The sequence below is a fragment of the Lupinus angustifolius genome, chromosome LG14, assembly GCF_001865875.1.
Source record: "Lupinus angustifolius cultivar Tanjil chromosome LG14, LupAngTanjil_v1.0, whole genome shotgun sequence".
Classification (NCBI taxonomy): Eukaryota; Viridiplantae; Streptophyta; class Magnoliopsida; order Fabales; family Fabaceae; genus Lupinus; species Lupinus angustifolius.
This window is the reverse complement of record NC_032022.1, coordinates 10,876,421-10,902,767: the sequence shown is the minus strand read 5'-3', so window position 1 is coordinate 10,902,767 and position 26,347 is coordinate 10,876,421. Positions and strand designations below refer to the sequence as shown.

Below are 26,347 nucleotides of genomic sequence, written 5' to 3'. Positions count from 1 at the left end.
GGGTTAGTTTCGAGTATAGGGTCGGGCCCGAATTTAAACAAATGTCCCGACTAATATTTAAGAGGTAAGAGATATGGACAAGTTTTAACTCATCACAACTCAACCCATTGGAGGTAACAATAGAGATTACAGAATAGAACGATGGAAATAGTGAAATAGGCACATAGAATCCAAACTCAACTTCCATAGAGGGATAACCGGCCACAACAATTCCTTCAACATGTTAAAACTACATTCCTAAAACTACATTCCTTGCCTTTCCTATTCACATGAAGTCATGAACATACCAAAAAAACATGTGCTGCTGCAGTCAAAAGTTTCCTAATCTACAGAATAGTCTTGATTAATCTACCAATGACTTCTTAATCTAGTGTTTGCTTATATGTCCTTAGATGTTGCTGTTAGATGCAGAATTCAAAGCAATGAGTCAATGACCATAAGGGTCAAAATTTAAGTGCTAAACTAAACACCATCTCTTCTTGTAATTAGCTTTAAAACAAGTCTGTCTCAGTTTTTTGGTCTCTTCAGTCAATTCCAAATCTGGTAGTTTCTCCAACATTTTTCTATGTTGCTCCAACATAGCAACTTCATTTGACAGACCCATTTCCTGCACAAACAAAACACTCAATGAAACAGTGACTAATATCAATAAACAATTAATAACGTACAAAATTAACATAGCAGTTTTAATATTAATTTATTACAAAAAAGTACAAACTACAATGACTACAATTTTAAACTACAAAAAACAAACAATATTTGACTAAAAAGACACATTGAATTAAATAAAACAAATGAGAATGTCATGTTTATAATGTTGTTGAAAGTGTGGGAGGGGTGAGAATCAATCTTATGAAAACAACATACCTTAACATTTTCAATGAGGAATTCCAAGCTCTTTAGTTTTCTATGAGGCCACCTCATGATATTGAGCTCCCTGCACCTTCTCTTCAGCAATGTCAATCCAACATTCATTTCCTTAGCAGCTTGAGTTATTGGAACACCAAAATGCTTCTTAATCTCTTCAAACTCCAAAGTACATGACTTTCTCTTCTTGCTTCTGTAGTTGTTGCTATTAGTATTAGGTAATAATAGCATTTTTCCATTGTTCTCTATCACTTCTTCCTTCACACAAGCCCCCAAAGAACATGTCCTCTTCTTATTGCTGCTACTAAGAAATAGCATTTCTTCATTGTTTTCCTCCAATTCTTTCTTCACACTACTTACAAAACTTTCTTCACTAAAACAATTAGGTAGTGGTTGTGACAAAATCATGTTTAGTGGCTTTTGTTCAGTCCCAAAATTTTCATCAAGGTGTGGAAGGTCAATATCATCAAAGTTGAGATTATCAAGATCTATCCCATTGAAGCAAAGTTGATTACTTTGGTAATTGTATGGTAACTGAGGTGTGAAACCAAACTCAAATAAATCATCCCATGGTGAAATATCCATTATTCTGAAAACCCAAAAAAACCCATAATGAAAAACAGAACGAGTAAAACAAAAACAGTAGCACAAGACAACAATTGCAAAAGTCGATATCAAGTTATCAACCTCGAAAGTGCAAAAAAAGTGGTCCTGAAAAATCATTCTAGGAAAACTCCATGTGGGTCATTCAGAAATCACAATTCATAGTAACATTAAATAAACAAAAACTACAAACTTGAAGTATTGAAGTGAAAGAAACAAAGTAGTAACATTATTATAGGTGATAATGAAATTAGTGAAGTAAAATTCTTACTCTGTTGTCTCTGTTTGTTGAGCAGAGGAGAACCATTTTGGGCTTTGAGGAACTCCATTGTTTGTAAAATCATGAGAGCAGTGAGAGTGAAACTCCATGTCACTGAAAAATTGAAACTTAGAGTATTATTGACAGTGAGAAAATGGGTAATGTTAAAGTGAAGTTTTAGTAACAGTGTTGAAAAGAGAGAATGTTATATATAAGTGTGAAAAATGAAGATGAAAATGAGATATAAAGAAGGTTTAATTTGAAGTATGAGGTAAAGGGGTGTGTTAGGATTAGGACCAAAAAGAAGAGAGGGGTTACGAATTTTCAGAAGAAGTGTGAGTTAAAAATTAAAGTGTGACATTGAATGGCAATTATAGAAAAAGGTGGCTACTGGCTGCATCATAATCATATGCATTTTGAATTAATACAAGCTTAATTACTCATTAATTAGTTTTGGAATATCGAGGAACAAATTGGAGATGCAAAACTATATGTTGACCGTGTAAAGATTTATACACAACTATTGCATTATTTATTCATTTTGATTAATTTTTTGAAGAGTGAATGATAATTAAATATGAATAATAGATAATATACTTATACTATATAAAACTCATATACTGTCGATGTATACATTATTTTCTTTCTAATTGAAGTGGATGAAATAACACTATTTCATGAGATATGAGATAGAATTGTGTCACTCAAGCCAAGAAAGTTTACTATATAACACAAGATATGAGATAGATGAATGTTATGCAATAAAATATCCTACAAAACAAGAAAAGTTACCTTTGGGAAGTTGTACTTTATTTATTGATTTAATTACAACATTCTCATAATATATCAGATGATATATCATTTCTAATTATAATAAAATATTAAATTTTTTGATGGATGAATAGACACATTAAATAACATATAATTAGATATGAATGCATTTATAGAAAATATTAAAGAATCATATGCTTTTAGACATGTGTAGGCCACTGTTTTTAGATAGATAGAATGAATGAGTTTTCAATTTCCAAAGTATACGGAGACCAAGAAAAAATGAGAAAAAAAATGTATATAATGATATATACGTTTTATATTATTGTTATATCATCTATTATTGGTAATTATTTATCATTGGCTTATCATACAAAATAATTCAAATATATAATAGATAGTATAATATTTATGTATAATTTCTTACACTGACATTATATAGATTTTATACTCATAACATATTAGGACATGATTTTAATAATTATGATATAAGAGTACACTTTTGTTGAGAGAAAAATGTATGGTCTAACATTATATGAGTTTTATGTATTTGTACCGTGTCATTTACGATTCATTATATGTTTTTAATAATTAGAGTAATTATATTGACATCTCATGAATTTTAGTGAAATTATACAGATTATTATTCCATTTTTTACACTTATAAAAAATCCTAATTTTTATACATATACAACATTAACTACCTAGTGTAAGACAAGTGTGGTTTTTAAAAAAAATATATGATAAGTGTAATTAAGTTAAACAAAATATGATATATTATGAAAACAATTACAAACAGTATACAAGACTAGTGGCAAATCTTGATCTTAAGTTTATAGAAGGCAATAACATTTAAATATAATTAATTGATTAACGATCAACCATAAATATATATATATATATATATATATATATAAATAAATAATCGTTCGAAAGTTTCAAAATAACATTTTAATTCTAGATTAATTAACAACTAAAAATATATGTTAAAGAAAAACGTATATTCACTTAAAGTGTCATTTTTTATTTTTTTTTAAAGACTTAAAACTTGTCGATGATTGAATCAGAAGTAGATTTTAAATTATTAGTTGTCAATTAGAAAATTCATATTGATTAATGATTGAATCAGTTTATGATATAACAGAAATTCATGATATATTAACAATGTTTATGACTATACCTCAATATGGAGTAATGATATTGCAATATTAAATATCAAATTAGAAAATAAGAACGTAGAATGAAGAAAGTATTGGTAAAAATAACTTACAAACACTCTATGAAATCATGAGTGATGTGGAGAATCATGTCACAATTTTTTGGTAACAAAAACAAATTCAAATTAAAAAACACACTCTCAATAGGCAATGTTGATTTTTTCTAGTGTTGCTCAAAGCCTGCAATATTGTGTAGCTTTGTGTTATAATATATATATTATATAATATTGAAATTTTTTTGTCAGCCATGTATGGCCCAAAATTAATAAATTAAATTTTAATTTAAACATTCATTTGTGTAAAGTAAGATTTTAATAAATTATGCAAAATAAGAGAAAAGATGCTAATAGCGTACGAGTTTTATACACTCTCACCATATTATTTACTATTCATATTTAATCATCATTTGTTTTTTCTTGAAAAACTAATCTAAATGAATAATATGTAAAGTAGTGATTATGTATAAACTTTTACACCATGTGTACATAATATACACTCGCAAAATAAATATTAAAAAAATTATAAAAAAATATGTTAATTTTTTTTGTAAAACACTTGCCTATATGATGATCTACCTCTATAGGAGACAATACATTTTGATTATTTTTGTTCTTTATAATATAATATAAGAGTGATTTAAGCATTATATCCTTATAATTATTGATGCATTTTATAATGAACCAAAACTAATGAAAATGTATTGACTTATATAGTATTTGAATTTGTTTCCACTATATATCATATTTTGTTTAACTTAATTACATTTTTTATCTTTTTGTTTAAAATATAACACTTGTTTTAGTAGTCAGTGTAATGCATATATAAAGCTTAGAGGTTTTTTGTATGTGTAAAAAATAGATGAATGATTTATGTAACTTCACTTAAACATATAGAGTGTGAGTATAATTTACTCTAATTATTATTAATACTTAATAGTACAGTTTCTTTCAATACATACAGTTATGATATAATGCTACAAGCCTACAATACATGTTTTTGTTTCATATATTATCACTGCATTATTAACCATTTGTTTTTAATTATCATTAAATCTTTAAAATAAGTAATATAAATGAATGATAAATAATATAATTAATGTATATAAATGTTTACCTATTACACACTTTTAATCATTATGATATACATGGATGAATGAAATGTTTAAAAAATAACGTTTTCCCAATTAATATATTTAAGAGTACACTTTCCTTCAATAATTTAGTTATTACAGTTTGTTTGTTGTAATAAGGAGTAAATTACATTCACCCGTGTGCATAACTTCTCGTGCATATTCCCATCTTCTGCCTGGTATCTCTAAAATATAGTTTTATTAATTCAATATACACAGTTACCCACCGCATTAGCGAAAACACCACACAAAAAAACGCGGAATGTACAAGAACTGCATCAATATCCAATCGTTTTTAAAATTTAAATTTTATGATTCCTTATACTCCCAAAATTAAAAAGGCCGAGTATTTCTTTCTTGTCATGATTCAACTTTTGTGCTGTTTTAGCACTTAAATGTTTATAGGTATTTTTAATCCATCCACTGAGAATTCCTTAAATTGAGAATACATACCAGTCAAATTCATAATATATTTTCAAATAAGTAAAAATGACAACTATTCTAACCATAAATTAGAAACTTATATTACAACATTTTGATTTTATTCTATGAAAATTTTCTTTTAGTTCTAATCCTTATATTTTCTGACCATTTTGTAATTGGTTATGCCGATAGTTTTTTATGAAAAATGTGTATGTGAATAAGATATAGATCATGTCAACAGTTTGATCCATATAAATTAAGTAGCTTGGACTTTAGCACTTATAAATTAAATGCTTTTGATTTTAGTTCCTAGAGTGCAAATTTGGGTATATACTTAATATGGTATTTTGTTTACATACATGCTTTTAATAGTTGTATTTAATATTTTCCGAGTACATGAATTCATAAACCCAAGTTTAGTATTTTGGTTAGAATGAAAATGAAACACTATGTGCTTAATGACAAACTTACTTACTATTTTTACTATCTTAATCTTTCATTTCTATATCATGTTACATGTTATGTGTTTTCTATCTATTCTACAATATTTTTATTTTTCATTTAAATTGTGGCAATTCACATATTAACCAAAGAAACAAACATTTCAATTACTAATATATTACTTTACAAAAAATAGGGACTAAAATCAAAACTAGCTAATTTATAGAAATCGAATTCAAAATTACATGATACTAATGATATGAGATATGTTAGTCACGTGAGCAATTTTCGTTCAAAACTTACGAATGAATCAAATTACAAGATGTAAGGACTAAAATCAACAACAAAATTTATTTATCAACTAAAATCAAAATGTATATTTGCATGGATCAAAGACATCTTTAAAAACCTTTTCAATTAAGATCGAGTGAAATATTATCAAAAGTTTGTGGGATACTTGCACTTTAGAGTCCAATGAATATAAATTTAGACTAAATTAAATTATTATGTTAGTTCAATGATTAAGTATAATAATCTTAACATTGAATGATATGATTGATTGTACATTAAGAAAAGATATGCTTTAGAGGGTCCTCTCCAAAATCTGATTGCGAAAGATTTAAACTTTTCTAGGCAATGTTTATTATTTTTACTTGTATATTTTTCATTTGATTTGATAAGGTTTCTCCATTATTAAATTTAGAACTGGTTAATGATTAAAGTACGGTTACCTATTTGTTTAGGACTTTAGGTTAAGGTACCGTTACCTAACTGGTTTGGTTATCTGTTTAGTTTCTAATGTACCAAAAAAACTGGTTTGGTTAGTATGTAATTTTCATCTAGTTTCACTCACACTATTGTTGTAAGTAAAACTGGTTAAAATACTGTTACTAATCGAGAGTAACGGATTAAACGGTTATATTTTCAATGCTTAATTCCAAAAGGACAAATAAATTACAAATACTAAATCAACTATTACAGTCACGAGTTCCCACCAGAGCTATATATCATTACTAAGTATGGTGGGTTGGAACTCCCTTTACTCGCTCACTCAATTTAACCCAACTATGATTGTGCTTGAATATGGTTGAGTTTCATCGAATCTAGGATCGAGATTGTATTTAAAAATTAGACTCAGTTAATATTTAGGGTTGGGTAAGGAATAAATATGATTCGATCCAGACTCATCCAATGGTTACTCACTCGTTATATTATATTTGTATGTGTCTCTATTAAATTACGTATAGGATAATGATATCTCTTTAGTAAAAAATATGATTGATTCTCTAACTTTTCATCATATATACATGATTAATAATATATGTACATATATCTTTTCATATGTTAAATCATATCTTCTTTATAATAAATAATTGAGAATAGTTTATCTAAAACGAATATACATTATATTTAATTAGGTCTAAGGTTGAGTTCGGATTCAAATGTTGTTCCAATCGACATTTAAGATCGAGTTAGCTTTGGGTTTAAGGCCAAATCCAAGTTCAAAAAAAATTATTTGATCAACATCTAGGATTGGACAAATGACATATCTTACTAGCTCACCCATATTACTAAGGACACAGGTCTACTATTGACACCTTCAATTTTCCTATCCAGGCTTTTCTTAACCAATAACGATGAGCATTAATGTTACTAAAGTGAGATTTTAATATCATTAAGTTGGATGGGCTATTTAAATTGAATTATATTATCATAAAAGAAATACCTTTACTAATACGAAACAATACATCTTTTTCATCAAGCAATAACAATTAAAAAAATAAAGCTGGATTGATCAGGAAAGAGTGATAATTGGCATATTAAAATGTCAATAACGGACAGAGATCAAATGTGCCAAACTCTATCCTCATTTTTTGTCTCAACCAATTATAAAATGACACTTACATAAAATAAAAATTCATAAAAATAAAAACTAACAATCTCATATAATTGGATGTGATATTATTACTAGAGACAGAACTACATACATTTTTTGAGACCAAGAATCTCAGTTCACCTTATATACACCCAACAATATAGTTTTTATGAATAGTCACCATATCATTTATATGAAATATTAATCACTATTATCTATTAAATAATAATATATTATACTGATCATATCAAAAACTCTATATCAAAAACTCTATACTTACACTACATCCATATTAATCTCTTTATAAAATTATAATTGCTAAAGATATTTTGAAATTCTAATACTTTCTCACTCTCACCCTAGTTTTGATAGAAATTCCAAATATTTTAAGAGAAACGAATCCAGTTGGGTTAATTTTTTTTTTCTTTTTAATTTCCTACACCATGGATGCTAAGAGACATTTTTGGCTATGCACACAGATTAATATGACTCACCTCATGTACGTGTATCCCTCTAAAAATGGCTAGGCAACAACATATGTAATAGTATCACCCTCTCTTTCTCTCCCTTTTTTACTATACATATTTCTTTGTCTTTTTGTGAAGAACCACCACTTCATCATTTTCTGCTTGCAGCTTTTGGTTATTTGGTGGCTGTTGCATGCGTCTCTCTGTGGTTTTTGGCCAGGTTGAGGTAACCATGTAGTACTGCTTGTAATTTATGTACAGTTTTCATTTTATTTACATGCATTATATGCTTTGTATTTTTTTTCTATCAATAAAGTTCTTTATTTTGATTAGGCTGCTGCACTAATAACTTTTTGGTGGGTATATTTTATTTGTTGACATCAAAATTAGTTCTAATGGATTATCTCAAGAAATAAGACTTATTTATTAAGTTTATTGTTTCCATTTGTGCATGACAAAAGGTGATCCTCAAAATTTTGATAGGATAATAAGATTTTAACAAGTGAATTCTTATATCAAATAATAATTCACTTGTTGTAAATTACCTCATACATCATCAAAAGGATGGAGATCACCTATCTTAATTTGGACGGGGATCACATGTCCCCATTCATGTCTCACATGATGTACCAAGCCAATGAAAAAGCTTCATTTATTTAAAAACAAAAATTATAAAAACAAAAATTAATATTTTGGTATTATTTTGTGAAGTTTGATTGGTTCGGGACATGGAGACAAGAAAATTATGGGATAGATGATCTTTCTGCTCTTAACTTAGTGTCTTCAACCTCGTCTGACCCAATAATATAATATCATGTAATATTTTGTTATGTTTAAGTAAGGGGAATGAAAGGTTACACAAGTATGAATATTTTTCATAGACATAGTAAACTGAAATAGTTTTTAAATGATGTAACATAACATTATATCATTAGGTGGAATATGGTTGATGACACAAAAGTTGAGACATGTGACTTTTCTCCCTCATGAAATAACAAGCATTGACACAGGTTAAATAAAACCAAAAAAATGACAACAATAGATGGATGTTATGACACAGATATAGACTATGTAAAAATTGATTGGGATAATAATATGACAATGATATGGATGTTATGAATTTCTTTCTTTTACAAATCAGATATAAACTATATAAATTGATAAGTTGTTCAAATATTATTCATTTTGTAAAAACAACCATAGAAAATTTTGAATAGGGGCAGCATCATTAATTGATCTGATAATTTTGTTTCCTACTTTTGGTCCCGTGGTGGCCGCTGCACGGTTTGTATGAGGTTTTGGTCAGGTTAAGGTACACATGTAGTACTTGTAATTTGCATATCTGATCTGTTACTTTTGTCATTTTTGGGTATTATTCCTTTTGGATATGTCTGAGGTTTTGTCACTTAGTGTATTGTGAGTGTGTGTTTTTTCCAATCAAGTTTCTTGGTTCTACATTTGTTGGCATGCATATTTAAGTGTTGACAGCAAAATTAATTCTAATGGGTTACCTAAGTCATGGTGTTACAGACTTGAAGTTTATTGTTTAGATTTTGAGTGTATACTCTCCCTTGATACATGTTGAAAATCATTGAAATTTTAATTAATAGCAAAATAATAAGAACTCAAAGTCATTTCATGCAAATAAGCAATAAGCTTTTGCAGGCTACCTCATAGTGCAAAAAAAGTAACAAACATTGCAATAAATAAAAAGACATGACAGCAATACTAAAATATAAACCAGAGAAACGACAACTCCTAGCTCCATTGAGAGTACATCTGAAAAATATGCAGCAAAAGGTGGGAGAAAAAGCTAGCCAAATAGCATAAAGCAGTATACACTTTAACGGTTTATCCTTATTAATCTTTCAAGGACAGATATCTCTATTATATCTATACTTGATCATTGATTATGGACAAGACCTTATTCAATTGAATAATTAAGTTTCTTTGTTATCTAAATAAGATAATGAACTGGCAGTGTCTTATAAATAATGAGTTCAGTTCATAGAAAAAAGAAAGAGAAATGGCTAGTAGTAGAGTGTGAAGTTATTGGTACAACCCAACTAGACTTTTCTGCATTTTTAAGTGTAGAGTTAAGAGTTTTGTGGTGAATTTATGCAATGACCACTATTTAGATTTGAGCTATCTCACAGATAGTAAAAAATTATTTGTTTGATAGTATTTTAATATGATTATTATGTGCAAAGGAAAAGCTAGAAGATTTGCATTGAGAAGAATTTTTTTTTTGTTGCATTGAGAAGATTAAACTATAGTAATAGTTTAGTTAGAGGATGAGTTTTTTTTTGTGTGTGTGTGCAGAAAAAGAGATGTATACACTAATAATTTAAGAGATTTTTACACTTTCATTACATCATACCATTTATTTTTAACCATCATTAACTCTTAACTAAAAATAATACAAATATACAATAAATGATGCACCGAAAGTATATAAATCTTTATATGTTCTGTATATTGAAATGAGAATTTTTTTTAAAATTTAATTTGTATAGACAAAATTAAATATAAAAACTCCAATTTTGAAACTTTTGATAACTACTAACTAGCACATATATAAGAGGAGAAAATGATGTATACACTGACAATATAATAGTTTTTTATACAGTTATTGCATCATCCACCATTCATTTTCAATCATCATTGATTTTTCAATAAAATAATTCAAATCATTTTTACACTACTAGTGTATAAATATTATACTCATATAACAATGCCTTCTATTGCGAAAATAATACGGAAACGTAAAATGAAATTTGTGGATATTTCTCATTGAATTTGATTAAGGCATAAGACCCTATTTATAGTACATGAATAGGTAACAAACTTACTTAAACAAACTAATTAACAAATTAATAGAACACATGTGTTAAATGTGTAAAATATGTAAAATGTGCTAGTTTTGTTCTTCAATAGCCCCTCAAGCTAGAGGGTAAATGACAATGACTCCAACTTGATAATTCAATTTGATATCGTGATAATGTAATGAATCGGAATTTCGATCCTAACGTGATTGGATTTTCTCAATCACTTGATCTTGTTGTTGTTGTTGATCTTGTTGTTGATCTTATTGATCTTGTTGTTGTTGTTGATCTTGTTGATCTTGTTGTTGTTGTTGATCTTGTTGTTGTTGTTGTTGTTGCCATGTTGTGCCATTTCTTCTAGAACACAATCCAATGGTACATTATTGTAAAAAAAAACTCTTCTAGCTGCAAGATCATGTAACTTGCTCTTGAAGCATAAGGTGTTCTTCCCTTACTCTTCAATATGGACCCTTGCATACCAAGAGCTCCTTTCAGCAAATCTTTTGCAATATTTTAAGATTGTTCATCATAACTCAGACTCGTACACTATGAGCCAAGCATGTTGTTTAACCTTTGATCCCTTCTTGATACCTCCATTGCATTAACACATTTCTCATTCACATTACTTCTCCTTATCAACATACTCACTTTAAACCATAACATAGTGAAGGACCAGGGCCCTTCTTGTTCTTGACTTTCTTGGGTGGTATCTCTTCTTGGATGGTGTCTCTAATTGAAATTTTGTATATTCAGTCTCCCAGTTCATTATACACCATGAAGAAGAAGACGATGAATACCGTTTTGGGTCTTTGGTTCTCTCTCTCCATGTGTTAGAAATGTTAGCAACCTTTTCTTGAGCTTCCATTCTTTTCTTTTCCTTTGTTTTTTGTTATTGTTCTTTCTACCTTTCTTTACTGCTTGTCTACAGAGATGTCTTTGAGAATTCAAAATGCAAATAGAAATGGGGACTCACACATAGGGGACATAGAAATGAAGGATTTTCCAATTATTGAATAGAAAGGGAATGATCACCACAAAATGCACCTAAGCCAATGCTTTTAGAAGAGAGCCTTCAAACAATCATTGTTGAGGAGATTCTTGAGGTTGATGATTTGATTTTCTATTTGGCAATGAAAGTAGGATCTAATGACGATAATGAGTAAAAAATAATGAAGCGCAACGGTAGTAGAAACACCTTGATTGAAGGTGCTCTGGTACTATGTTGTGAAAATAATACGGAAGCGTAAAATGAAATTTGTGGATATTTCTCATTGAATTTGATTAAGGCATAAGACTTTATTTATAGTACATGAATATGTAACAAACTTACTTAAACAAACTAATAAAACACATGTGTTAAATGTGTAAAATGTGTAAAATACGTAAAATGTGTAAAATATGGTAGTTTTGTTCTTCAATACCTTCTCAACCCAAATCCCAAAGCAACAATTGAAGGTAATTTGATTTCAAACATGTTGCTCTGTAACACTTAAAATATGCAAGTTGTTAACTAGGAGAATATGCATGTGATATGAATGTTGTTAAGTTCTTTCTTTTACGAAGCAGATAGACTATATAAAATGATTAAGAATAGGGGTTCAGTATTCATTTTGTCGAAGCAACCATTGAAGAAATTGAATAGGCTTGTGGTATAATTATATGGGCTGTACAATCGAGAAGAATCATAGCCCTCACAATTTAACAATCCCCAGGTTGGACCCTTCTTTAATTTGTTAAAACCTAAGAGTGATGCCTTTTCTACCATTATTAATTTTGTACTCCTTTTTAAAAATATACCATAATATCCTTGAAACAAAATACATTATAACAGATACGTATCTGAATGAAAAAAATACATTTTGATAGGCAATGCAAAAAATACCTTCATGGAAAGACAGAAAGAGGAAGATGGTACCCTAAGATGGTTGGGTTTATGCATCATTAAAAATACCTCATGGAAAGACACACAGAGGAAGATCGTACCCTTAGATGGTTGGGTTTGTGCATCATTAGACATTGTGACTATGATGTATGATCTCACTTTAAATATTAGTATGATCATTTTTTGTATTATCCTAGACTTGAAGCTTATCCGACCTCAAATATCAGCTGAGACAACTTTTGAAAATGAAACCGACTCTATAACCGATTAAATATATTGCATATATCTTTTACTCATTACTCTATACACAATTGAATAGAGACACATACAAACATGATAAATGAGTGATCATGAGATATGTCAGGCTGGGTCATGCTTGTCCCTACTCGACCCTAAATATTGTCTGGGTCTAATTTTTGAATCTGAACCTTTCCCTAAACCTGATGAGACCCAATCCTAATTGAACCCAATCATAATTGTGTCAAACTGTGTAAGCAGATAAGGCCGAGTACTTATCACTCTTAGAGTGACTAGGTGTTATCATAGATATCATGGTAACCAATAATAAGGTATTGACATAGTGTTGTAAGATCTCGCTAAATTCTCATAAAGACCAAAACATCAAAGTTTGAATCCTGATATCTAGTGATGTAAAGTCTTACCAGATCCCTAAAAAGATCAAAAAATCAAAAATTCGATTTTTGTAAGCGATAGTTGTTGGGATTGGTAGTCATGCACTTGAAAACAGACTAGTTTATTATCATAAGGTGTAAGAATACTCTTGATAATACAAAAAAAATTATAATAGATAACAAATGTACATTCATACTCACAATGTAAAAGTTTTTTATTGCTATTGGAATTTATCAACCATTCATATTTAATAATTACTGATTACTAAATACAAATAATATACCTGAATGAAAGATCATAACAATAATTATTGATTCTTAAATATAAATAATTATATACATGAATGAAATATGATGGAAATAATTACTATTTATTTAATATATATTATACTGATTATATTACCTAGCCCTTTTTATTCTTGCACATACATAATTATTGTTTTTTATTATAATTTTTTAATTAACATGTTGATCACAGCTAAATATCTATTTCATGAAACATCCCTAATTTGCAAAACAGTATCATATTCAGTATTAATTCTCAACACCAACCGCATCTTTATCCTTCAAAGTTCAAACTACAACACAATTTTCATCTTTAAGTGATACACAACATCATTTATATTCTCTCCATCTCCTCTTACACATAAACTTTGATATCATGCAATGAGAAATCACTTGACATTAGAGTATTATTTAATTTGTCATATGTTGAATATACTTGTTAGAAGTAAAACTATTTTTAACTATAAAAGTATATATGTATTTTAACTCGTTATCAAAAGAGTCTAGTTCGATTTGTTATGACGAATAACTTTGAATTTATTGGAGATGAGGGATTCATCAATCATTTTGTCTAAGCTACCATGGAAGAGTTTGAACTTTGAATAGGCATATAATATATGGGCCTGGACTCGTTTTCGTTGAAGTAGCAAGCTAGTCCTATCGACCCAAAACTAAGGTTCGTGACATGAAGACTAAAGAGTTTAATTTGAACTCACTTGAAGAATAAAAAATCAAATGAATGATAAATTAACTATGTATAAATATGTGTACTAGTTTTCTATAGATATTACACCCTCCCAATTATCACACCCAATAATGATAAAGAATAAAGTGAATTAAATTTTCTGCACGTAATTATCACTAACATCATGAATATGATGCGGTCATAAAGTTCATTGCGTCTGCCTCCTATTGTTTTTATTTCTACAACTAGATGTTGCTTTACTTTCAATTCTATTATTGTATAATAGCTAAATTAGACATTTCCCTTTCCCACATTTATATATAAATATATGTCTACTTAATTAAAATTATATTATCTTTCATGTCAATATGACAGACAATATACAATGTCTATATGAGATTAAAAAAAGCATGCATCCAAATTTATTTTAAGTTTTGGTTTTGGAAGGAAGTAAAGTGAGTTGGGGTGCTGAGTCAGGCCTTTATATTTGTTGTGGAGTGATGCATAAGACGACCATAAAATGAGTAGTAGCTCCACTACAAGTTTGCCTTTTAGCTTCCATTCCCACTCCTCCATCAATACACACCACGCTTCATTAGAACAACAAGCCAATACGTCAACTCTTTTGTATTTTTTATTAAATTATTTAGCCAAATATTTATGCAATATGAGTATAAATATGTATAAATAATAATATATTATTAACCACTCATTTATATTGTTTTTATTTATTTAGAGATCACTAATAATTAACTATGAATAATAGATTATCCTAGTACAATATAAAAGAATCTTAAATGTAACATAAGCACAATTGAGGATGATGAGACATCATAATGATTATGATATAAATTCAGAGACAAAGAAATTAACCACCTAATACCAAGTACGTACTTCATGTCTGATTAGGTCATAATTGTCCATCCAAACATCTTTTTAGCATTGTTATCCAATAAATCATGAGTTTTACCAATAATCTTTTGAAAACATAATTTTAGACACGTATAAGCTTATGCTTTCAACCTCATCCGCTTAGGACAGAAGTTGTAAACCCATTCTTAAAAGTAGGACTTAATCTACCCGTTCATCTAGTTTAGTCTGATCACGACTAGACTTGAAAATTATTCGGTTTTATTGGGTCTATTGTTAGTTGTAGATAGAGGTGGCAATATGGGCTTGGCCCGACAGGCCAGCCCATTCGGATAGCTATTTTTAGCGGGCCGAGCTGAAGATTTTAGGCCAAAAACTCATATTCAGCCCGTTTTAGTAGTCCGTTTTTTAGACGGGCCAAGACGGGCTGGGTCGGGCTGGCCAGTATTAAAAAACAAAAAAACTAAAGTGTGTGACACTGTACTGTGCGTGGGGCGTGACAACTAGTTCTTCTTTAGAATTTACAAGTTTTAAGCTAAGATGTTATGTTGTTATTGTAATATTGTAGACTTATGTTTGTGATTTTTTTGTTTTAAAATACATTTATTAGTTTGTTAATTATTTTTTGTCTAAAAGTTTTAATTATGTACATTTTGGAGGGAGAAACGGGCCAACCCATCAACCCGCCAGCCTGCCAGCCCTGCAAAATATGGGTCGGGCTGACATTTTGAGCCCTTTTAACAATACGGGCTGGGCTGGGCCAACCCTTATTTTGGCGGGCCGGGCCGGGCCAGCCCACATTGTCACCCCTAGTTGTAGGTTAAAAAATAGACCTAATCAATACTTAGAATCGAATAAGGAATAAACATGACTTCTCTTTATCATGGTCATTCATTTATCATGTTTGTATGTACATATATAAATTAATCGCATCTTTTTTGTTATAAGAGTCATTTATTTCTAATTTTTCATCGCATATAAATAATTAACAATATATAAACATATATCATTATATATTCAAATCAATGTAATATTGAGAACAATTTAAAACTGTATATATTATATTTAATCAGCTGAAATTTAGGTTAAAACACTGACCGGGTTAACATTTACAATCATGTTAACTTCAAATTTAAAGTTGTATTCGAATTAAAAAATAATTTCACCAGTCATTTAGGAGATAAACCTTACCCAACCGTCTCATTCATCACCCCTAATTCTTACATTCAATAAATAAAGGTAAAAACTTAAAAGTTAAACCTTGTGTATACCTTGTTACACTTTCTTCAAAAATCAAACATGCCATTCCAAAATTCAAAATAAAATAAAGAATTTTTTTTGAAAGTAAAATGGGGCCATCTGATTAGAATGATGAGGCTGGCCCCTACCACTGACCAGTTTCTGCTTCCCAAAGCATGAACCTGTTTTCTTCTCTTTTTTATTTATTTATTTCTTAATTAAATACCACCAAAATAAATCTAAAAAAAAACAAATCAAAATTCTCCTGATTCCTTTCCAAAAGTTCCTAGTGATCTTCTCTAACATCTCTTATTTTCTCTACTCTCTAACTCTACCTATTGCAAATTTTGATGTGTCTCTATCCACTCATTGCTTTTTGGTCAATAAACCGTTTTAGTGGTTGTTGAAGTGAAAAGGGCATGTTACCTTTGACATTTGGTCCCAAACAGAAACTGGGTTTCATTTCACACTTTAACTTGTTACTTTCTCTCAGCTATAAACAACAATAAACTCAGTAAAAAGGACTCTACCAGGTTGGTTTTTGCATTTTCCTTCAGACCCAGTTACCTCTTTGTTATCTTCACTGCTTAAAGTAACCAACTTTGATATTGTAATTGGTTTATTGGAGCTCTTAGGAGAAGAGATAATTGAAGATTTGAAGGAGCCAGCAAAAGTAAACACTTTTACTTACCCATTTCTGTTTCTTTAACGTTTTGTATATGTTTGCTGTAAATTTTGCAATTTTTGATGTTTTTAAGGATTGGGTCGGGTTTGCTTTTGAGGGGTTAATTTGAAATTTTAGAAGAATTTGAGTAGTGGTGAAGATTCAAACAAAATGATGGAATTTTGCTGTTTAGTTTACATTTTTGTCTGGCATAGTTGCAAAATTGTCTCAAATGTTATATTATATATGCATCTGATTTTGTTAAAGCACCAATTTTTTGCCTGCTGTATGCTTTTTCAGACAGCATTTTTTTTGTAAGATAATCAGCTTTTGTTTATCTTATTAGTTGTTAGAGAAGAGATTGTCTCCTTCTTTATCTGTCTTCTAATTAAAGTTGTTCCCATTGTATATCTTATATTAAGGGCTTTTTGTTTTAACTACCTAGGATTTGATCTGATTCTATTTTTCTTTAGAAATACTTTATTTTTTACTCTCTTCAATCTAAAACATGAATTTGAGTTTTTTTACTTTCAATGAATAAGGTTGTCCTTCTTCCATCATTTTCATTCATGGGGAAGATCACAACTTCGGCAACACAACCTGTATCTCAAGAGGCTTCAAATTACGACGAGGTTTTCATGCAGCAGAGTTTGCTCTTTGATGATAGTCTGAAGGTACTTTTGATCCTGTGTTTGCTTTTCGTTGCGGAATTTTGTTTATTAGACTATACCTCTGCTGATAAAACTCTAGTTTTCGTCGTTACAACCATTGTTTAATGCATCTATTGCGTTAATCTAGAATAGAAATCTTAATTAATTTGGCTCTACAATTGAAGTGTCTTTTTACTATATTTTTTTTCCATATCTGCTCCTAGGATTTGAAAAATCTGAGAACACAGTTATACTCAGCAGCTGAGTATTTTGAACTCTCATACACTAATGATGATCAAAAGCAAATGTGAGTTACTTTGCTATAGCTGTTCTTTGTTTCTGATGGTATTATATACTTTATATCACCTACTTATTTTTTCTTCGTCTTCTTTTCCTTTGTTATGTTTGCAGAGTTGTAGAAACTTTGAAGGATTATGCCATCAAAGCTATTGTAAATACAGTGGACCATTTAGGTTCGGTAACCTATAAAGTGAATGACTTGTTGGATGAGAAGGTTGTTGAAGTTTCTGGAGCAGAGCTACGTGTATCTTGCATTGATCAGGTATACTTAGTCATCTTCATTCTGCTTCAGATCGAAAAAGTCCATCGAAGGAATGCTGAAAATAATTGATAAGAGACTAAGATAAAAAATTGATATGTCACATATTTATTTTAGAGATAACAACAACCAAGCTTTCATCCTATTAGGTGGGATCGGCACTTAATTTGTTGAGATATGAAAAATAAATATCATTATTGCTTTGAGATGCTGAGAATTTATATTTCGGTTTTTCTAATTTGTGCCATAGGGTACATTTTAACTTACCCAAAAATAGTAAGTTCACATTAGGAATTTGTGCCATAAAACTCATGTGCATCCATAAATTTGCTTTTATCAATTCCTAATACAAAGGTACTCTTTCTAATTAAATTACAATGTGCCCTACGGCACACATTAGAAAAACCCTCTAAACTTCATAGGCATGCTGAAATGCATTTCATCTATAGCCCTTCTCCTTTGTTGGATAATAAGTTCCTGAACATTTAGAAAATCTAGTTATCTCAATATTACTACTGCATAATGTTGTATTGTGCTCCATCAAAGAGAACTTTTTCTAGGAGTTTTATGAATGATATACTTTTTGAGGAGTTTTGAATTTATCCAAAAATCCAAGAAAAGGAAAAGAAAAGTGAGAGTTATGCAGTCACAGCATGGCTCCAGGTCTTAATTGAAAAATTCCTTGCTATACCGCTTAATTTCGTAATGTTTGTAGTATCAGTAAATGAACTCGATAATATAGAAAGTATGTTATTGTTCTTTAGCACATACAATAACAACCTTTAGAGAGTGGTGTAAATTTATTTCATCAGATAATGATAGTTGGATGAACATCACTGTGCAAAACTGTATCAGGCAAAAGAATAATTATAGTAGTAAAAGATCAATGGAACTATCATCCTTGGTTATTGGGGTTGGTGGTTGATAGCCTGATGTTAATGTCCATGATGAATCTCTTCCCGTCTAGGAATTATCTTTATGTTACTTCAGAATTTTTAGTTAAACGTTTACTTTGACAACACCTTGGTATTTGTGTGGCTGTTTGTTGCTATATTTATCATACCTGGCCGTATTCAATTGAAAGTGTAATTTTGCATATACTACTGTGGCTTTGAAATCCCTTATCATATCGGGAGGAGAACTTTTGTGCAGATCAGTAATATTGCTTATCATATTAGGGAGGAGAAATTTTGTGTAGATCACTAATATTATTTTTGCTTAATGTGATGCCTTAGAGAATAAGGAGGTGCCAGGAGCATATGAGTCATGAGGGGCGTATTCAACAGTCATTGGTGATCAGCACTCCAAAATATCTTAAGCGTTATATTTTGCCAGGCAAGTACATGTAACATTCTCCTCAACTCCATCTTGTTTTATCTTCTTGTAATTTTTCCCAGAAAAAGTATGTCTATTATGTTAAAGGATCACATTTCTTAATTGATGAGTTCAGTTGGGGAGACAATGCATGGTGCCAATCGCACAAAGTCGAAGCATGTAGTTGGGTGCAGCCTAGATGACGAAGATGATTGGCATCACTTTAAGAATGGTATCTCTTTCTATTCCTTCATTATTCTTATTCCACTTATCTAGGAACTAACCTTAAATACATAACTTATATTTCTTTTTTATTTTGATTTGTGTCCTGAAGCTGTCCGAGCTACAATTAGAGAAACACCAACATCTACGACAAGGTAATTGCATATTATTACAGGTTTAAATTGATTCATGCTCATCTAGATTTTTGAACTCCACAACACTTGATCACGATCTTGATGTAGTGCTTTATTTCAATGCAGTAAAGGGCGTTCCCCATCACCTTCTTTACGTCCTCAGAGGCTTGGAGCTTTTTCATTGAGTTCAACCATGCCAAAAAAAGATTTAGGTAGTACAAACATATTATATAATTTATCTGTAGTTTTAGCCATTACTACGGGAGCACACTTATAGGGATTTTGATCCCGGGTGCTCAAACTTCATGTCCTGTAGTTCTAAAATATAGTTTTACACTATCGGTGCACGTTAAATTCTCATTGAGAAAGGGGGTTGTGCATTGGTGTAAAGATTTAGGACTTAAGGGTGAGACTAAAGATTAAAACAAGACATTCCATTTTATTCTATGCAGCCCTGCTGCCAAACACTACTACCTAAGGCTGAAGATACAAATCTCATTCATTATTTTGAACTTACAATAATTTTACGTGGTACTGTAGAGAAGCGCACGGTTTCACCACACAGATTCCCGCTTTTACGCACTGGATCTCGATCAAGTAGGGCTACAACACCGAAGACAAGTAGATCAACTACTCCAAACCCAAGCAGACCAATAACACCTAATCCTTCTAATGCACGACAAATGGTAAGTGAAAGGCAATTGCTTACTCACCTATTTGTGACTTTGTTCAATAAATTACCAATAAACTACATACTTTTTTTAATTGAATCTACATTTATGTTTCTACCAGCACCCTTCGGAGCCACGCAAATCAGCTTCAATGCGATTACCTTCCGAAAGAGACAATGGCAAAGATTTAGAACAGTTCCCGACTAAAAGTAAACGTCTCCTGAAGGCTTTATTGAGCAGGCGCAAGTCTAAGAAGGATGATATGTTATATACATACTTGGATGAGTACTGATACAGTAGAATCTATAGAAAGCAAGGGAAATATGTCATACAAGATAACTCAATTTTGCTTGCTAGTTTTACACATTTGGCCTAATAGGTTGCAGTTCTTTGCCTTTTCAAATGAAGATTTATATGGTAAATTTTCTTTTTCCTTTGATTTAATTAATATAAGCTCCCTAAACTTGTGTGATATTGTAATTGTTCAAACTTTATTTTTAGTTGTCATATAATTAAGTAAATTTAGTTCCATTGCTCTTTCCTAATGTGCTATGATAACTAGTACTAGAAGAAACAAGTTGAAGTTGAAGGTGTCTGGACCAAGAATTAAGCCTTGTTTAAGCTGAATGAGTGTTCCATTGCAATTATTTTCACTAAAATGTCTGGTTTACCTTCACAAGTTGAGGCAGTTATATTGCATAGATAATGCCTTTTTCTACACGAAATTACATAATTACTTTTTTATAATCAAATTTACCTCTGGATGTGTGTAATGTTACATGCAGTTTACAACAATTAAACGTTAATTTTATTAGGTAAAATCAGCTATATGAATATCCAACAATGCCAAAGATGTTATAATGCTAAATGGTTTTGCATATTTGCTTTAGTCTCATATAAAATAGGAGTGCGATATATTTAATCTAAACTTACTCTTCATTCTAACCATCAATTCTAGAAAAGGATGTGAAGTAAGTTTAAAAAATTTACTTTTAGAGTAAGTGAATCTTCTCCCTATAAATAATATTTATATTAACATTATCTATAATAGAAAACTTAAATTTAAAAAAATAATATCACCATGTCCTTGTCAATTCTCATAATTTCTGGCACCTAAAGTGGTTGCCATCAATTCAGATTCGAAATCATAATCTATAGCAACTACTTAAAAGGCTAGAGGCTAGTATTTTTCTTTCTAAGTCATATTTTCTCTCTAAATCACATAAACAATTGCATTTTTGTTTATGTTTTAGAAATCACGTTAGTCTTCCCAGGCAAGATGAATTATGTTTTCCCTAATCTTGGATGTCACAAGGGTGATGATTAATCCTATTTGAGTTAGGTAACATCAAATGGGTATCAAAGTTCCTATGCCAATTTTCACCATAGTTATCTTCTCAAATACTCCATAGTTTTCCTTTTTATAAAAAAATCTCAATACTTCGTATATTTTATCAGTTATATTTTAAAAAATTTATTTTATATAAAGAAAAGGAGAGATGAAGAAACTAGAAATATAGATGCAATGACTAGTTCTTAAACAACTAGATAGATGTGTTATTCATATTTGGATCAAGTGATTTATGATTATAAACGACTACTTATTCTTAATAAATACTAACTCTTAATTCTGAAGAGATTTCAACTGAAATTAAGATAAGATATTATAATTACTGATTAAAAGATAAATATATATATTTTATAACAATTTTCATTGGATGACTATGCAGAATGAATATATGCCTTATTAATACCCTGTTAAGAAAAATCCGGCGTGATAAAAGAATATCCTAGAAAACAAAAATACACTAATAAATTTTCTTTCCTAAGAAAAAAAATGGGTATGATACACAAGACTGTCACCAACTGAGTCTGATGCATACGTGCAACAAAATGCTGCATCCTTAGAGTTAAAAAATAGTAAGTGCCTAACTAGCTCCATTACTTCTAATTAATATATTAAATACATCATATCCTATTACAGACCTGTAAGGTTAACAAAAATCTAAAAGTTTTTGTTTTTGATGTTCTTCTCCCTTCCCATCCATTAATTTTAAATTTAGTAACATTAGAAAATATTTTAAAAAAAAATTCTTTGAAATCTAGTGTCATGTGTGGAATCAGACTGCGACTGAGGAGCCTTTAACCACGTGGAGTTCCATTGTTACCGGGTCATGGGAAGAGTGAAGAACAACAAGCAAGGTACCACATCTTGAACCAAAACCTTAAGGCATTAGTTCTATAAACCTTTTATATTAACTCTTTCACTCCTCCGTTCATATCTAATGTAGGGCTTCACACTTGAATAAATCCATCATGATGGTTATTCCTTGTTAGGAATTAGCACCCATGAGTTAAGAGTATAGAGAGTAGACAAACATAGAAGTGACTACAGCATTTCATACTGACATATTCTACATATTCTACAGGTAAAATCCTAAAACTTGGTCAGGCCCTCTTAAGAAGAGGTCCATAAGAATTCTTAAAATCCATGGAAACTAGAAGCACAGATGAACAATAAAAAAAAGCATTAATGGTTGAAGATACATTACATTTTTAAGAATGAAACAAACAAAAGATAAGTAAATGTCATAACTCCATTCCTTGACTAAATTCTTCAATTGTTTTTGTGGCTAATGTAAGGACATCAACAAAAGCACTGAAAGATGCTCGAAGAAATCTGGCTTCTGTTGCCTCAAAGTGCCTAAATGAGTCGGATTGTAAAGTATAGAAGAAACAGTTAAGATTACATTATTCAGAGGAACCGTTGAAGCAGAATTAAGTAATGACAGCGAAAGTTTATTTTTTAAGGTTAAAGACAACAAATAATTACACCTACTACTTGTTCCAAATTCCAAATGATACATTTAAAATTTTAGACATTCTTACAAGTCATGGCAACTAAGTCAATCATGACCTCATGTTTTCATACCATTTCATCAACATAAATGATGGCCAAAAATTGATTATAAATATACAGTTTAGGCTTTAGCTGAGTTTTCCAAATAATGTATTTGAAATCCGACTTACTCTTAGAAGTTAGAACATTAATTAAAAAACAGTTATTACAGTTAAAAAGGAGAGGATATGCTTACTCATGAGAACATACAAATATTGACTAAACTACCAAAGGACACACTGAACAATATGATAGACTACGGAGGATACTCACACTGAAAGCTTTCCTTCAGAAACTTTCATCTCTCGTTTCACTTTGTCAGGTTGCAACTGCAGCATACATGGAATTGAATCAAAAACAAGATGAGAAACTATTGATAATGCAATGAAAATTTAGCATCTTCAGACAATACCTCCTTATCGATGGCCAAGGTTGCATATATAATGGAAGCATTCTCCTCGGAACCGAAATCTACTTCCAGGTCACTATAATTGTCATTTCATCTTTTTAATATAAACTTGTTCTGCTAATTTTGTCGCAAATACGAAATTTTCCAAAGAAAGATTTTCTCGAGGTAGTGAATAATAGTCTAAACAAGCAATGACATAGAAGACTTGCATGGAATAAATATTTGAACTTCATATATAATAGCTAAGAATAATTCACAAAAAACCAGACTGAAACACTTTTAACAACATTATCGTTTTCAGAATGCCATGAGTGCTTTATAAATGTTCATTAGTAGTTGGTAAATTTGGATACAAATAACAAGCTAATCACTTGTACACATTACAACTTTAAAATAAGAGTATTAAGAGATATTGAATACGAAGACACCATTTGGGTCATTGGAATATATGAATCAAAGTAGTCCCTCAAAGATTTTTTTTTTCACCGATTAAATCCCTGAAACATCAAATTAGGACAACTAACCTGGCCCGCGTCAAGTCAGTCTACGTGCCCATTTGATGTCTCGGGATTTATTGTTAAGACTTAAGCACACGAGAACAGTCTAACCTAAAAGACTAGCCTATTAGGTCCTAAGCTATTAGTATTGGTTTTATATCAATTGCATGAATTGAGTTGAAATTCAACTTTTTATTAGAAAAGTCTCATAGTATATAAAGGACCAACTTGGCATAATGAGCAGAAATCAAATCAATGTAAATAGAAGATAAACAACCAAAATTCATTTTCATTTTCATTTTTTGGAATAACATAACATGATGATAAAAACCTAGAAAAAGTAACAGCATAGTTAAAGAAAGAAGAGAAGTGGAAGAGAAGAAATTGACCATGTGAATTGCCATTGGGATTGAGCGTTTGTTACGATAGCCATGTTTGACTCAGATTGCTATGACTTTTCTTCAGAGAGAGAAAGTGTAGGGTTTTTAACTGAATTAGAATAAGAGGCTTCAACTGAGATGAAGCATGAAGGTTCCAGCGGCGGCGCGTGGTGATGCTGCATAAATGGGATTGGGCTTTCGGCTCCTCGTAACTGGCCCAAATATAGGCCCATGTACTTTGAAAGAATTTTAGTTTTTAGTGTTATAAAAGAAAATCTGATGTTACTGATTGATCACTTCCACTGTAATCAATCTTGGGGTTCACATCTCTATACAAATGCTTCTTTTTACCGTAAAATATAAATTCACTAATGAATCGGAATGACTTATACGACATACTCTAAATAACTGATTACATTTAATATTTAAAAGCAAACATTATACATTTATACATATCTAATAATAGCATTTAGTGTACACAAATAATGACTCATGTACCTAATAATATTCTTTGTTGTCATGTCGAGTCCTAGATAAATTTTGATGTTGCCTAGTTGTTATTATAATGTCTGAGAAAAATTTATGTACTCACCCTGAATGAATGAGTTTGATATATTGTTATTATATTATTCACCATTTATATTTAATTATTATTATTTCTTTAAAAAAAATTAATTCAAATAAATTGTTGATGTTGTAATGACTATATATATATATAAATATTTGCATTGCTAATATATATGTATTACTGTCATATTCTACTTCGTGTCCTCTCAATTAATATATTAGGTTTTCACAAATGTGTTGATTCTATTAGTTACATTTGTGTTTGTAGTGTCCCAATTATGGGAAGTTTGGGTTATACATCACTATATGGAGCTTGTCTTTTTAACACATTTGTCCTTGTTTTCTTCTTTTCTATGTTTGCTGAGAGAAGTGTATGCTTTTATTCCCTTTGAGAAAATGATGCCATTAATGTTTAGTTAGCTTGTGAAATTCGTCACCATATGATTGATTGCACAAGGAAACATTACAAAAATGCTTTAAGCATGAAGGAAGGTTAAAAAATTAAACATAGCAAACATCACATTATACTGTATCCTTTTAAATATAACTTAGTATTGGTCAAGTAGTATAAAACTTTACTACCAACAAAATATTTGTATAGTGATATAAATTTTCATTGTATTTCAAGGTCGACTAAAAGATTAAAAATTCGATTCTTAATAGCAATATTTATTATGAGGAACAACCATACATTCCAGAAAGATTAATTTTCTTACCATAGCTTATGAAAAACTATTAGTTATACAAAAAAAAACTCATATACCAAAAAAATAGGGTGTGCTTTTATGTTTTGCGTTTTCTCCTCTATTTCAGTGTTTATTCATAAACCTTTTTCACTCTACTATCATGTCAAGTGTGTCGTATAGACAGGAATCTCACTTATTTTAATTTATTTTTATAATTTCAATAG

At 30.1% G+C, this 26,347-nt stretch overlaps 3 protein-coding genes across 3 annotated transcripts; 1 reads left to right on the top strand and 2 right to left on the bottom strand.

Annotated features, from left to right (window-relative positions):
• Window positions 313-1,467, bottom strand: LOC109326526 (protein RKD2-like). The gene is made up of 2 exons (XM_019559221.1): window positions 868-1,467; window positions 313-607 (listed from the first exon to the last, which is right to left on the bottom strand). Exons 1-2 carry the CDS (start codon window positions 1,450-1,452, stop codon window positions 458-460), a joined length of 735 nt encoding a protein of 244 aa, XP_019414766.1. The 5' UTR covers window positions 1,453-1,467; the 3' UTR covers window positions 313-457.
• LOC109326869 (protein ABIL2-like) lies at window positions 16,892-21,216 on the top strand. Its single transcript, XM_019559750.1, has 10 exons — window positions 16,892-17,144; window positions 17,678-17,809; window positions 18,010-18,092; window positions 18,197-18,347; window positions 19,580-19,679; window positions 19,795-19,890; window positions 19,993-20,035; window positions 20,141-20,226; window positions 20,555-20,700; window positions 20,807-21,216. Exons 2-10 carry the CDS (start codon window positions 17,705-17,707, stop codon window positions 20,975-20,977), a joined length of 981 nt encoding a protein of 326 aa, XP_019415295.1. The 5' UTR covers window positions 16,892-17,144; window positions 17,678-17,704; the 3' UTR covers window positions 20,978-21,216.
• On the bottom strand, window positions 23,056-25,019 carry LOC109326870. Its single transcript, XM_019559751.1, has 4 exons — window positions 24,880-25,019; window positions 23,997-24,069; window positions 23,858-23,913; window positions 23,056-23,389 (listed from the first exon to the last, which is right to left on the bottom strand). The coding sequence occupies exons 1-4, from the start codon at window positions 24,921-24,923 to the stop codon at window positions 23,275-23,277; spliced, it is 288 nt and encodes a 95-aa protein (XP_019415296.1). The 5' UTR covers window positions 24,924-25,019; the 3' UTR covers window positions 23,056-23,274.

Excerpts from the sequence above, each read along its gene's own strand:
- LOC109326526 (XM_019559221.1), bottom strand. The coding sequence starts at position 1,452 with ATGGATATTTCACCATGGGATGATTTATTTGAGTTTGGTTTCACACCT. Across the intron at positions 608-867 it reads TCCTCATTGAAAATGTTAAG|GAAATGGGTCTGTCAAATGA; the intron begins GTATGTTGTTTT and ends TTGTTTGTGCAG.
- LOC109326869 (XM_019559750.1), top strand. The coding sequence starts at position 17,705 with ATGGGGAAGATCACAACTTCGGCAACACAACCTGTATCTCAAGAGGCT. Across the intron at positions 17,810-18,009 it reads TCTTTGATGATAGTCTGAAG|GATTTGAAAAATCTGAGAAC; the intron begins GTACTTTTGATC and ends ATCTGCTCCTAG. Across the intron at positions 20,036-20,140 it reads ACACCAACATCTACGACAAG|TAAAGGGCGTTCCCCATCAC; the intron begins GTAATTGCATAT and ends ATTTCAATGCAG.
- LOC109326870 (XM_019559751.1), bottom strand. The coding sequence starts at position 24,923 with ATGGCTATCGTAACAAACGCTCAATCCCAATGGCAATTCACATG. Across the intron at positions 24,070-24,879 it reads TCCCAATGGCAATTCACATG|TGACCTGGAAGTAGATTTCG; the intron begins GTCAATTTCTTC and ends TGACAATTATAG. Across the intron at positions 23,914-23,996 it reads CCTTGGCCATCGATAAGGAG|TTGCAACCTGACAAAGTGAA; the intron begins GTATTGTCTGAA and ends TGTATGCTGCAG.